Raw genomic sequence first — 14,441 nt, forward strand, 5'->3', positions numbered from 1 at the left:
AAGTTTTTTCTTAAAGAGACAGTACTTCGACTATCGAATGGTCAAATAGTCGAACAATTTTTAGTTTGAATTCTTCGATTCGAAGTCGAAGTCGTAGTCGAAGGTCAAAGTAGCCCATTCGATGGTCGAAGTAGCCAAAAAAACACTTCGAAATTCGAAGTTTTTATACTTCGAGTCCTTCAATCGAAGTTAATGAATTGGCCCCTTAGTATTTTCATTTTTAACCATGACAATATCATTTGAAACATCAATTCCAACCTCTTTTAATTTGTATAGAGTTTGGAGACGACATTCAAAAAAGAATAATACCTTCTCCTTTCCTCCTTTTTCTTTACCACTGGAGATAAAAAAATCTTTAATTTTTAACTTTATTTTCTCCCACCAACACATAAAGCTTTCTTTTGGTGATTTTTGTTTTCTCCACTGAGAATATTTATTTTTAAAATTCTCAATAACCACAGAGTCATCTAGTAAAGAAACATTCATTTTCCAGTCGTTTTTATCAATCTTTTGTGTTCCCAAGCATGACACCTTAACCAATAATAAATTATGATCAGAAAAATATTTTGTACCAAAGTAGCACTAATAGGATCCAAATTCTGCGACACAAAGGCAAAATCGATCCTTGAACTTACATTCCCATTTGTCCAAGTGTAACCAGGTTGATTTTTATTGCACTTTGCCCACACATCAGTAAAACCTAGATCAGATACCATGTTTTTTAAATAATTAGCTGATTTATCCATTGTTATGTTCACAGCCCCCCCAGCCCTCTTCTCCCCGGGGAGAACACAATTAAAATCACCCAATAAAAACATTGGCTCAGAACCAGGTAAGAACAAATTCAAAGTAGCAAAAAGATCAGATCTTAATTCTATTCCAGGTGATTCATACACATTCACAATTTTAAAAAATATATCATTAAAGGATACTTTTACCAAAACCACTCTCCCAGGTATAATATCATGAACTGCTTGAATTTTAAAATCATGACCTTTAAAAAGAATAACAACACCTGAAGATTTACCATCATTACCACCTGACCAAACAGATGGACCTAAACTCCATTCAGTTTTTAATAAATCATAGTTTGACATAAAATTTAAATGACACTATTTCAGACATAAAAAATGGAAATCAATTGTTTGTACGTAATCGAAAAAAGCAGCCCTCCTCTGAGGACTCTTTATGCTCCTGACATTTAAGAAGACAGTTTTAAAGATAAGGGTCATAAAAGAAAATCATATTACCCATTACCATGAAACTCAGATCCATCTGGTGGTTTAACCCCTGAACACTGCACACCAGATGACTCAGCTGAAATCTCCATCTCATCAAGAGATGATACGTCCTCCTCAGAGGAAGGAAACTGATTAATCTCCTGTGTTGGATTTTTAGCTTTTTTCCTTCCTCTTTTTCTTCTTGGTTTGTCTACTTTTTTTGGCCTTCGGAACACCAGTTTTGGCCCTCTGGAGGAACCTTAGACCTAAGCTTTTGTTTCACATTTTCCTCATCAGACATAGAACCTTCAGTGGTAGCAGCAGAGACACCTCCACCTCAGGTTCTGCAGGTAAATCAGTGATCTCATTAGCATTTACCTGCCTGGCTACTTTTGTCCTATTTGCATAAGACGTTGGACAACAACAACGATACATGCCCACTTTTTCCACACAATGTACAAAAAAATTGATACACAGCCAGCTGTAACATGATCTTTAGACCCTCAATGAAGATATATTTCTATGTTACAATCTTCTTGTACATGCCCGTAACATCGACATTTCCTACAAAATATTGGTTGATCCCTATAAAAAAGATAACTCTTATTAGGGCCAATCATGAAATTTGCAGGGGGTGTGATTGGCCTCCAGGGCCGGTCTTGTCAGCTTTTAAGATGACCACAAACTCAACTCATTTGTAGCCTTGCCAATATATTTCACTAACTTGCAGAATCTCAGTAGAAAAAGAGAAATATCTTCAATTGGCACATGTGGGTTGTACATGTGTACAAACAAAAGCTTAGTATCTTGGGTGTATAACAAAGAAACTTTGATACCTTCCAGAAGGGGATCATCTTTATGCTGAGAATAGACTGATGGAAATTCTGGCAGATGACTTGGCTTATGAACTTAACGTCATAGACACCCGCCTTTGGAAAATCCTGGATGCACAAGATATCCTCTTTCTTTACCACAAAGGCCAAAAAGAATCTTTTCTCATTGGTCTATTTCTCCATGGAATTTCTCCACCACCACCAACTTAACAGAATCTTTCATCCGCACCTCAGGAAAAGTCTGAACACGAACATCAGTCTCGTCTGTCATTTTTCTTGAATACTTGTACATTTCTCGAGTCCCATAATACTTCTTTTATACAGTTTACAATAAACGACAATTTCCTTGCCTTTCTTTTATCAGTCATTCCTAAACTATACATCATCATAGTAAAAGCCACACCAGTCAAACCTTTAATCAACATTCTCATCTTCTTCCATATATTTTTTTGCATAAGCACATTTCCAATAAACACACATATACAGAACTTTCTGTGACTGACAAGCATCAGCACTATGACATGGTCAACTACACTTGTTACACTGGGTCAATCTCCCTTCAGAGAACATGCGTTCTGTGTATGCCTGAATAGCCAACAATTATGACAGAAAAGAGACATCCCAGAGTAAAAGTACTTCTATAGATAAGAAAATTGCTTGAACCCCTCAATCCTTCTAAATTGTGCCAAAATATAACCAAAAAAATTATTTAAACATTCCATTAGGCCTCCTCATTTCTCACATAATGTGAAAAATGGGCATCTGAACAGTAACATTCAAGGAAGATAATGATATTGGCTGTCTTGATATGTGCATTGTATGCATGGACAACCAAATATAAGCCAACTTGACCATACAAGTAAATGCACTGCATAGAATGCCAATGGCAATGTGGTATGGAAGTGAAGGTGACAGTGTACACTCCGTGACTTTTTTGATCCTGAAGACACAGGATATCATCACTCTTAATGTGGAGAGCTTCAAACAGAACCTCCTGAACAACAAACCGCAGGCCCTTCTGTGGATTATGTTCCTCCTCCACCTCAAAATGGATGGTGTTCTTCAGAAGGGTCTCCCCGGATGGAAATATATAGGAGAATATCAGTGGGAAAGGTTCCAGACATCAACAAAGATAAAAAACTAATACACAGCCAAACCACTTCCACCAATACATCATCTCTTGCTCCCTAGGAATATCCCTTTACCCAACAGTAACATGGGACTTAAATTTCAATGAAAAGATGTCCCGATGCAAAGTAAAAAGGTAAATGGGTAACAAGATCAAGGCTTTCACCTTAATTTAGGCCAAGAAAACAACTTGGGCAGAGGTAACTGCTTTGCACAGGGTCATAAACAGGGATGGGCATAGTGGCATGGTAGAGGAACACTTGGTGAGGTGTATAAGCCTGGTGGCAATATTCATTACGGACTGGAGAGGTGTCTCTGGTGGGAAAGGTGAATTAATAGAAAGTTAGTGTCATCTAGACATGATCATATGAGAGAATAAATAAGAATTTTGGCAGTATTGTGGGTGATAAATGATCATATTTTGGATATGTTACTTAGGTAAAAGTGACTGGATATAAGGAGTGAAGAACTAGGATTACCCCAATTCATCAGGCCTGGTGTGATGGGGTGATAGTGGAATTGTTAACTATGATAGATACTTGTAGGATGTTATGCATTTTAGTTGGGGAAATAGAAGAATTTCAGTTTTAGAAAGTTTTCATTTAGCACTGTGACATATAAGTAGAGAAAGCAGACAGTCAGGAAGAGAATTAATATTCTGGGTTGAGATCATGAGAGGAGAATAGATCTGAGTATCAACAGCATAGAGGTGGGATTGGAGACTATATGAGTTAATTCATTTTTCAAGGGAGGAAGTATAGAGAGACAATAATAAGGGGCCAAGGACAAGCCCTTGAGGAACCACAACAGAAAGAGGTGGGGAGAAGATGATATTATATTGTAAGAGAAACTGAAGGAAATGTTAGTGAGGCAAGAAGAGAACCAGGACAGTAATGTGTGGCCAGGCCAAGAGAGACACTGAAGGCAGTGGAGGAGGAGAGGATGGTCCAAAGTGTCAAATGCAGCTAAGAGATAAAGCAGTGTTAGATTGTTAGAAGTGATTGTTGGTTTTCACTATTAAAAGGTCAATTAAGGCACCATCAGTGGAGTGTTGTTGCCTGAAACCAGAATGTAGGGGGTCCAGCAGGTTATTGTCAGTCAGTTATAGACTGGGTGTTGAAGCAGTTCAGAGTTGAAAGGTATCAGAGGTTATTGAGATTGGAGGAATAAAGTGTAGATATTGTATATAAGGGTTATGTATGAACTACAATGATTATAGAACAGGACACTGCCACAGAACAGCTGTGTTAAACTTCAAGGTTAGAGGCCTTTCTACTAAGAACAGGGAATATATCTGTTGCCTCAAATCAGAAGAATTCTTAGTGCAAGGTTAGGAAAGACACATATAGGGGCAGATTCACTAAGGGTCGAATTTCGAAGTAAAAAATACTTCGAAATTCGACCCTCGAATTGAAATCCTTCGACTTCGAATATCGAAGTCGAAGGATTTAGCGCTAAATGTTCGTTCGATCGATCGAAGGATTTTTCGTTCGATGGAACGATTAAATCCTTCGAATCGAACGATTCGAAGGATTTTAATCCAACGATCGAGGGAAAATCCTTCGATCAAAAAAAGTTTAGCAAGCCTATGGGGACCTTCCCCATAGGCTAACATTGACTTCGGTAGGTTTTATCTGCCGAAGTAGGGGGTCGTAGTTTTTTTTAAAGGGAAAGTACTTCGACTATCGAATGGTCGAATAGTTGAACGATTTTTCGTTCGAATCGTTCGAATCGAAGTCGAAGGTCGTAGTCGAAGGTCGAAGTAGCCCATTTGATGGTCGAAGTACCCAAAAAATACTTCGAAATTCGAAGTATTTTTCATTCGAATCCTTCACTCGAGCTTAGTGAATCGGCCCCTAAGTCTCAGCCACTGCTCACATACCATTCTGGACACTCACTGTACTAGCGCAGCACATGGACTTATCTGCATATTATACTAAGCTTAGAAAGGCTTATACGGACAGATGGACAGAAAGGCACAATTATGTTAAACAAAGGACAATGATTGGATGTCACAGGATCAGCCCCATGAGGGAAGAAATGGTTAAATGGTTGTATGTTATATTACTAATGTCCCCCAACATCCTAACGGGCTTTCAGGACATATGAGCATTTATTTAATACTTTGTATTGTAATATTCTGTATTAATGTATACCTCAAATAAAGCTGGCTGGTTAAGTTCCTTTGTGAATCTGATTGGTTCAAGTCAGGCCCAGGGGAAACTTTGGGTCCAGGCTCGATTTGAGTAAGTATTTATTTAAATCCAAGAGGGACTTACTCATTGTGGGGGAGAATCTTATATCCCTGGAGGACTATACAATTGTTTGCAGAATGGGGGTAACAAGTGCACATTTTAGCTCAGAAGAAAAGATTCCAGTTAAGACTTAAATAAGTGAGTTTAGGCTTTAATTAGACAGGGATTGGCATTGTGAGGTTTGGAAGGAATGGGATCAAGTGGGCAGGTAGTAAGGTGAGAGTAAACTGATAGTATTGAGACTTCATCATAAATCACAGAGGAGAAGGAGCACAGAAGAGACTGGGGAGTATGGACAGGGGGTGGTGATTGTCTAGGGGGGTTTAGTAGTGTTGTAATGTCACTTCTCATGATTTTGTTTTTAAAGTGCTCCCCAATATCTTGAGTAGAGACAGATGCAAACGGAGGGGTGGGAAAGGGGGATCAAAGAATGTTAAAAGTAGAGAAAAGTTGCAGAGGTTTTCTGGAAAGGGAGTTAATGAGTGAAGTAAAGTAGGTTTGTTTTGCTAGAGAAAGGCTGGTGTTATAGGAGCGCAGGGCAGATTTGTTGCTCCAAAAGTCTGATTCTAAATAGGATTTGTGTCAGTGACATTTAAGTGAAGGTCTTTGGAGCTTTTGTATGAGCAGTTGTTTGGGTCTAGAACATTTAGTTTTTATAGGAGCAGCTCATTAAGGGCAGTGGTATAAGAGCTATAGTAGTTGGATTAGGAGAAGAGGTGGCTGAGATATTAGAGAGAAGAGAGAGATGTGACACGTCTAGTGTTTGTAAGACTTGGTAGGTACATGTTTGGGGAGGAGCAGGGGGTGTGAAGGCATTTCGGAGAGTTAAATATTAGCAGATTGTGGTCAGAGTGGGAAAATGGAAAATCAAATCAAACTTACCGAGATTTTCATTTCCTGTACTGAAGCATGGCAGTAATGGGTTAATCCCTGGTCATGTGACACGCAGGACATAGCAATACATTTGAATTCCAGCCCCAGCAATCCATCTTTATTTTACTGTAACACTAGGGCCGGGAAACTTGTAGCCACTGCCATGTTTCAGTACTGGAAACTAAAATCCCTTACTTCACATGGCAGTGGCTACTAATGGGACATACCCAAGCAGTATACATATTATATACCTGCAACACCATATCTATAGTACTTAAATTATACAACCACTGAGATACTAACATGGCTATAACACCCCACAGTAATAATTATACTGTACCATAATATCAATAGTACAATTAGAATAAGACCAGCTGATACTTGCAGTAATCTTTGGGTCTCTTTTACTGTAGAAAAAGGACAGTAGAACTTATAGTACTTTACCATTGCCTATTAAGAACAACCAATAACCTGTTGAAAGATTGATCATTTTTTAAATCCTTCAGCTAAATAATGTTTATTATTATACTGAATAACATCTTGGTAAGATTATGCAGTGTAAAGTAGTAGACAAGACAACATTGTGTAAAAATGTCTATAGAAGACCAACTGGGCCAACATGAGATCATAAATGATGAAACTATAACAACATATTGTGTTGAATTGGCTGCACTACAACAAATAGCACTAAAGATGAACTACAGAAGGTTTAAGATATCAAACCCACATTACAAGGTGATACATTGACTTGGTGCACATTATATTTACCTGCTGCAGCGACAACAAGTGTCATTGTAATAATGAGCTGAAAAGAAAATGCAAAATATAAAGGTAAAAAGGGTAAGTCAGTAGCCTAATATAAGACATGTTCCATGGATACTTCAGTATCAATCTACTGAAAGGTAAAAAGATACTATATACATACTACAGCTATTGAAGTTTTTCCTCATTACTGGTATACTGATAAATAACTTACTATTCTACAGCACCATTTTGGATGAGTTTACTCATTTAAAAGAAAAGAAAATGGTTTGGAACATTAGCTGTAACTTACATGCGCAGAATCAGTAAGGTAATGTCAACCCTTGTATATCAAGAACATAGATGTAACACAATGTAGAAGAGCAATACACAATATAGATCCTTTGTTAGTGTAATTTAGTGTGACAATGCCTAAGCAAATCTCAACTATTTTATCAGAGTTTTACGATAACCCTTAATAATGTCGTAACCTGCAGCATCAATCCATGCAGGAGACCCTGTATGACTATAGACTTGTGTATTACAACTTCTCTACCTTCTTATTACAACATAGATACACGAACAGCTGAAACTGGAATATACTACTGAAACAAGCAGAATCTATGATATGGTATAACAATCTGTATATGAGAGAGAGATTACTTGTAGATCTAGAACACATAATAATATGCTGAATTTACCATGTGCTGGTTTACTGAAGTTGTACCATTATAAATTGAATTGTAATTGATAGTATTAGCCATTGAAGTACAAGATGTAACAACAATAATTAATTGCAGATACCAAAGTATTAATACCTTGCATGATTACTACAGGGCCATAGCTCATAATTAACGTTGTTCTGCACAAACTTACCTGCACCATGTTCGATGCATTTGCAGAGATGCTGAACCAGGAGTAACATGAATAATTCTGTTAAGTTAGTTACATATGATAGTGCTGAACTGCAAGAAGTATGCAGTATTAATACAAAAATAATGCATTTAATAGAACTGTAGAAACCATCAGTAGTGAACTAAGTGAATTAAGGATGATAGTTGTGACATAAAATCTTGATAATAATCAGATGGTACAAAAACTATGAATATACATATGGAATATGCCAAGAATTTATATATGTATTAAGTATTTAGTAGTAACATATAGTACATATGGATAGTAAAATGCATGGCTTAAATTAATGAATAGTTATATCTGCCATGTTAACTGCACATTGTACAGTAACCTGCCTGCTTATAGACTGTACGATATATATATATATATATACTGTATATATTAAGCCATTGCATCATGAAAAAAAGGAAGAACTGCAAATGTACAGTATTAATATAGTGTGTTGTTGACAATTATTCTAATCTATAGAATACACAGTGTGGAAGGAAAAGACTTGCAGGCCCTAGATGGCCCCTCGCATTCCTAAGCCCCCCTCCAAGGTAGACTGAGCAGTTTCAAAGTGCCCATGGGGCCCTTCTATGAACTGTTTCAAGACTACCCAGGAGACAGTGTGCCATCTGAGAAGGTCCTTATCAGTAGTATGTTATGTTATCCTTTTGCTTCTAGCAGGTGCCCTGGCCTTGAAGCTCTCCCACTATGTTACTCCCTTCTCGTTCACATAGCTAGCTAACACTAGATAATTGTACACTGAGACACTATGATAGATAATTGGCAATACTCCCTTTTCTCCCTAGAGAGGCCTTTTCCCATTGAAGTTCCTCTCCTGAAGGGTATATAATGTGTGGTCTTTTCTTTGTTCGGGAGTTCTGTCTTGTACTCTGTACAGAACCCACGAAGCTCGTGTATGTTTATTATATAATTAATAAACTTCCTGAATTCTTCTACCTCAATGATCTCCGGTTTTTGGATTATTCCCTAACAACAGTATATAATGAGAATTGTCACAAATAGACCCTTTAACTGCAGAACATATGTTGCACTAAGTAGTTGCAATCTAGTAGAACTATAACTTCATGTGCACCTTTATCATTAATAGTGACACCCAGAATAACGATGGACTGCCGAATGCATATTATTTAAATGTTGAGAAGTTGCACCCAGTAAATGAGCTGGTGAATCCGCACCTATATATGTATAGTGTTTGCACTAATTATTAGCCTTAGAAATGTTGTAGAACTACATATGCACAATATTTATACTTCTTCATTTGCCTCATGCAGTGATTTAGTGATCTCTAATGAGCCAGAACTTATAGCAAATGTGCAAGTCATTGAGCCCCTGGGTAATAGTGACCATAATGTTATATCATTTAATGTCTGGTGCAAAAAACAAAAATATACTGGGGCAACAAAAACCATGAATTTTGCAAAAGCTCATTTTAGTGCCTTGAGGGCTGCCCTACAGAGTATTGATTGGGGCATTAGGTTTTCAGCTAAAAACACAGAACAGAAATGGTTGTCCTTTAAAATGATATTAAATCATTACTGTTCTCAATTTATTCCCTTAAGGACTAAACGTAGAAGCTCTAAGAATGATCCTGTGTGGCTTAATACAGAAGTAAAGAAGTTAATGGGAAAGAAGAGAAAGGTGTTTAAAAACTACAAGTCTGTAGGGACAGAAGCTGCATTTAATGAATATAAACACTGTAATAAATGTTGTAAATCAGCAATCCGGAAGGCTAAGAAAGGAAACGAAGAGTTAATTGCGGTGGAGGTGAAAACTAACCCTAAAAAGTTTTTTAAATATATTAATAGTAAAAAGATGCAGGTTGAGATTGTTGCTCCATTAAATAATGGTACCAGTATGGTTGTAACAGATACAGAAAAGGCAAATGTGTTAAATCAGTTCTTTTCTTCAGTGTATACAATAGAGGAGTGTGAGTTCCCAGGCTCACTTTATAACTGCACTAATGGCTCAGCTCAATCTAGTCAGTGGCTGACTCAGGATATGATTCATAAAGCTTTAATACAAATTAATATAAACAAGGCTCCAGGGCCTGATGGCATACACCCCTGGGTTCTAAGAGAGCTTAGTTCAGTTTTAGACCAGCCCTTATTTCTGATTTTCTCAGATTCACTGTCATCTGGTATGGTGCCTATGGATTGGAGAAAAGATGATGTTATTCCAATATTTAAAAAGGGATTATGATCTCAGCCTGGCAATTATAGGCCAGTAAGTCTGACATCTGTGGTGGGCAAATTATTTGAAGGCTTGTTAAGGGATCACATTCAAAATTTTGTCCTAATGAATGTCATTATGAGCAACAATCAGCATGGCTTTATGAAGGATAGGTCATGTCAGACTAATTTGATTGCATTTTATGATGAGGTAAGTAAGATTCTGGACAGTGGGGGGGCAGTAGATCTATTTGGATTTTGCCAAAGCGTTTGATACTGTGCCCCACAAACGACTGCTTTCTAAACTAAGGTCTGTTGGGCTTAATGAAGTCGTTTGCACATGGATAGGAAACTGGCTACAGGATCGGGTACAGAGGGTGGTTGTTAATGGGACATTCTCTACTTGGAGTAAGGTTCTTAGTGGAGTCCCCCAGGGCTCAGTATTGGGTCCACTTTTATTTAACTTGTTCATTAATGACTTAGGGGAGGGGATTGTAAGTAATGTATCAGTGTTTGCAGATGACACAAAACTATCAGCCCAATTAATTCCATCCAGGATGTGGCACTTGCAACAGGATCTTGACTAACTGGCAATCTGGGCAGCTAAGTGGCAAATGAGATTCAATGTTGATAAATGTAAAGTCCTGCACCTGGGATGTAACAATATCCACTTATACCCTTAATGGGACTGCACTAGGCAAATCCATAATGGAGACGGAGCTTGGAGTCCTTGTAGATAATAAACTTGTCTGTAGCAAGTAATGCCAGTCAGCAGCATCAAGGGCAAATAAGGTCGTGACTTGTATTAAATGGGGCAGAGAGTCACGGGAGGAGGGGGTCCCACTGTATAGAGCACTGGTAAGGCCCCATCTAGAATATGCCCTACAGTTTTGGTCTCCATCACTCAAACAGGACATTATTGTATTAGAGAGGGGACAGAGAAGGGCAACTAAGCTGGTAAAGGGAAAATCTTAGCTATGAGGAAAGACTGGCCAAATTGGGGATGTTCACTCTGGAGAAGAGGCGCTTAAGGGGTGATATGATAACTATGTATAAATATATAAGGGGATCATATAATAATCTCTCTAATGATTTATTTACCAGTAGGTCTTTCCAGCTGACACGAGGTCACCCATTCCGATTAGAAGAAAAGAGGTTCCAGCTAAATATTGGGAAGGGGTTTGTTACAGTGAGAGCTGTGAAGATGTGGAATTGTCTCCCTGAATCAGTGGTACAGGCTGATACATTAGATAGGTACAAGGAAGGGTCGGATGCTTTATTCACCAGTAGCTCCTCCCAGCAGACAGGAGGGAGCCAATGAGATTAGAGGAGGGAAAGGGGTGTTACAGGGAGAGCTGGGAAGTGAATCAGGGGTACAGGCTGATACATTAGATAGGTACAAGGAAGGGTCGGATGCTTTATTCACCAGTAGCTCCTCCCAGCAGACAGGAGGGAGCCAATGAGATTAGAGGAGGGAAAGGGGTGTTACAGGGAGAGCTGGGAAGTGAATCAGGGGTACAGGCTGATACATTAGATAGGTACAAGGAAGGGTCGGATGCTTTATTCACCAGTAGCTCCTCCCAGCAGACAGGAGGGAGCCAATGAGATTAGAGGAGGGAAAGGGGTGTTACAGGGAGAGCTGGGAAGTGAATCAGTGGTACAGGCTGATACATTAGATAGGTATAAGGAAGGGTCGGATGCTTTATTCACCAGTAGCTCCTCCCAGCAGACAGGAGGGAGCCAATGAGATTAGAGGAGGGAAAGGGGTGTTACAGGGAGAGCTGGGAAGTGAATCAGGGGTACAGGCTGATACATTAGATAGGTACAAGGAAGGGTCGGATGCTTTATTCACCAGTAGCTCCTCCCAGCAGACAGGAGGGAGCCAATGAGATTAGAGGAGGGAAAGGGGTGTTACAGGGAGAGCTGGGAAGTGAATCAGGGGTACAGGCTGATACATTAGATAGGTACAAGGAAGGGTCGGATGCTTTATTCACCAGTAGCTCCTCCCAGCAGACAGGAGGGAGCCAATGAGATTAGAGGAGGGAAAGGGGTGTTACAGGGAGAGCTGGGAAGTGAATCAGGGGTACAGGCTGATACATTAGATAGGTATAAGAAGGGGTTGGATGGTGTTTAGCAAGTGAGGGAATACAGGGATATGGGAGAGAGCTCATAGTACAAGTTGATCCAGGGACTGGTCCCATTTTGGAGTCAGGAAGGAATTTTTCCCCCTCTGAGGCAAATTGGAGAGGCTTCAGATGGGTTTTTTGCCTCCTCTGGATCAACTGGCAGATAGGTAGTTAATAAAAAATAAAAAAAGGTTGAACTCGATGGACATGTGTCTTTTTTCAACCTTACTTACTATGTTACTATGTTACATACTGTACTACATTATGTATAATGCTGAGTAATTGCCACATGGTAAAATGATGACTGTATATGCACAGTGTATATACCTATATACATATACCTACACACATACACCTACACACAGAGTAGAAGCAATTGTGAATCAAAAATAATGATCACTGGATGCATAAATATATACCAAGTAGTTGCATAGATAATATACTGAGTTGTTACAGACTATATATTGTATAGTATAAACTTGCTGAGAAAATATAACATGGTATTTACTGAATAGTTGCTTGTAGTAAGTATAATGAACTACAACATACACAGTATCAATATGCGGAGTAGGTTGCAACACTGGAATATGATGAGTACAAATGTACAGCATTAGATATTGAGGATTTGTAACATGGTAGTAGTGAAATCTAAATGTCCAGTATAAAACTATTAGTTGCTCCATGTTGCTGTAGTGGGCTCTCCTGTCTACTTAACCACAGCTCTATGAGATAAATAAGCCTGGCATCTCATATTCTACCAAATGAACAGTTATCACATGTCTACAGAGATACTGACAGTATAATCTACTGGTGACAACCTGGAAGCATAATAACTTCAGAGAGACAATAATATAACATACTGATTGCAACAGTGACCACAAACATGAGATGTTACTGTGTTGAGTTGATTTAACCTGTCCATACAGATCAACTGTTGATATAAACAATATGAACATATTGAATTTACACGTGGTAATATAAATATGGAGATGCAAACAGGCCTCCAACTCACATTAGTAGGAATACAACCTCCAAGTCCTAGTCCACCAAAGACAAAAGTGATCATATCAGAATAGATAATGGCTTGCCTAGCCCTGGAATAAAGGGATTCATACCTGTAGTCTGTATACAACATACATTGTGCTTATACACACCTTGCACACTGCAAATTACCAGACTCTGAGATTCACATAATGCAGGTTCCTCCCAAGATGCTGAATTTCTCAAGATATATCAACGACACCATGATATTCTCCTGTAACTCACCCACTTAACTAAAACTTCCTCCCATAACTGGGGGAAAGGAAAAATCACTATTTAAATCACTATGTGGTATAGAAATTTGCCTATTGTACTTACATAGCAGGCTTCAAGCTATTAAACAGAATGTACCTGAGGAGAGCACTTGTCCTTGTTACATTCTCAAATCATTTGGAATACAACCATCGACTTACTGCGCGACTTCAACCACCATGCGGCTTACTGTGATGTACCGGCAATGGAAGGCCATGGTCTGGATAGGACCCTCGCAGGATACATTAAATAAACCCTGGAGCTTCAGCAGTCACAGGCCCGAGACCCTGCTGTATTGGGATGAACTCACGCTCAGGAAAATAAGGCTGGATTGTGGGGCTGGAATTTAAACTTATTGCTATTTCCTCAGTGTCACATGACCAGGGATTAACCCGTTAGTACCCACTGCAATGTGAAGTACAGGACAATGGTGAGATAGTAAAATAGGAAATTGAAGGTATATTAAAGATATATTAATATGATGGATGGATGGGGTGTCAGATAAAAGGTAATAAGGAGACAAAGCAGTGAAATTCAGAGGTTGGCCCAGCAGTCGATATATGACAGCAGTGCAAAATGATACAGGAGAAAAGACCCTCAAACGAGGAAAAAGACACAGAAGAAACAGGTGGAAGAAATGTAAAAGTGAATTAGGAAGAGAGAAGTAATTCTACCCAACCCCCTATGAGTGAGGTGTAGGCCCCAATAGTATAGGGCACCTGGTGATGCAGCATCAGTGGGACAAAGCCACGTTTGATTAATGACAAGCAGATTAAAGGAATTAATAAAGATATAGTTATATTCAGCAAATGGAGCGGCTGTTCCATAGAGCACAGGTAAGATAAACTATGTTTTTGTGTATAAGGATAGTAGTTCTGTG

General features: G+C 38.8%; 1 protein-coding gene across 1 annotated transcript in view; it reads right to left on the minus strand.

Moving 5' to 3' along the window:
• Positions 1–13,844, minus strand: part of aldh3b2.L (aldehyde dehydrogenase 3 family member B2 L homeolog) — a 56,593-nt gene extending 42,749 nt beyond the window's left edge. The window contains exon 1 of the mRNA XM_041587424.1: positions 13,723–13,844. Within this exon, the coding sequence (XP_041443358.1) occupies positions 13,723–13,778 (56 nt within the window). The 5' untranslated portion in view covers positions 13,779–13,844. The remainder of the gene's footprint in view (positions 1–13,722) is intronic.
• Between the last annotated feature and the right edge of the window lie 597 nt (positions 13,845–14,441).

Source organism: Xenopus laevis, chromosome 3L (assembly GCF_017654675.1).
Source record: "Xenopus laevis strain J_2021 chromosome 3L, Xenopus_laevis_v10.1, whole genome shotgun sequence".
In the NCBI taxonomy this organism is placed as follows: Eukaryota; Metazoa; Chordata; class Amphibia; order Anura; family Pipidae; genus Xenopus; species Xenopus laevis.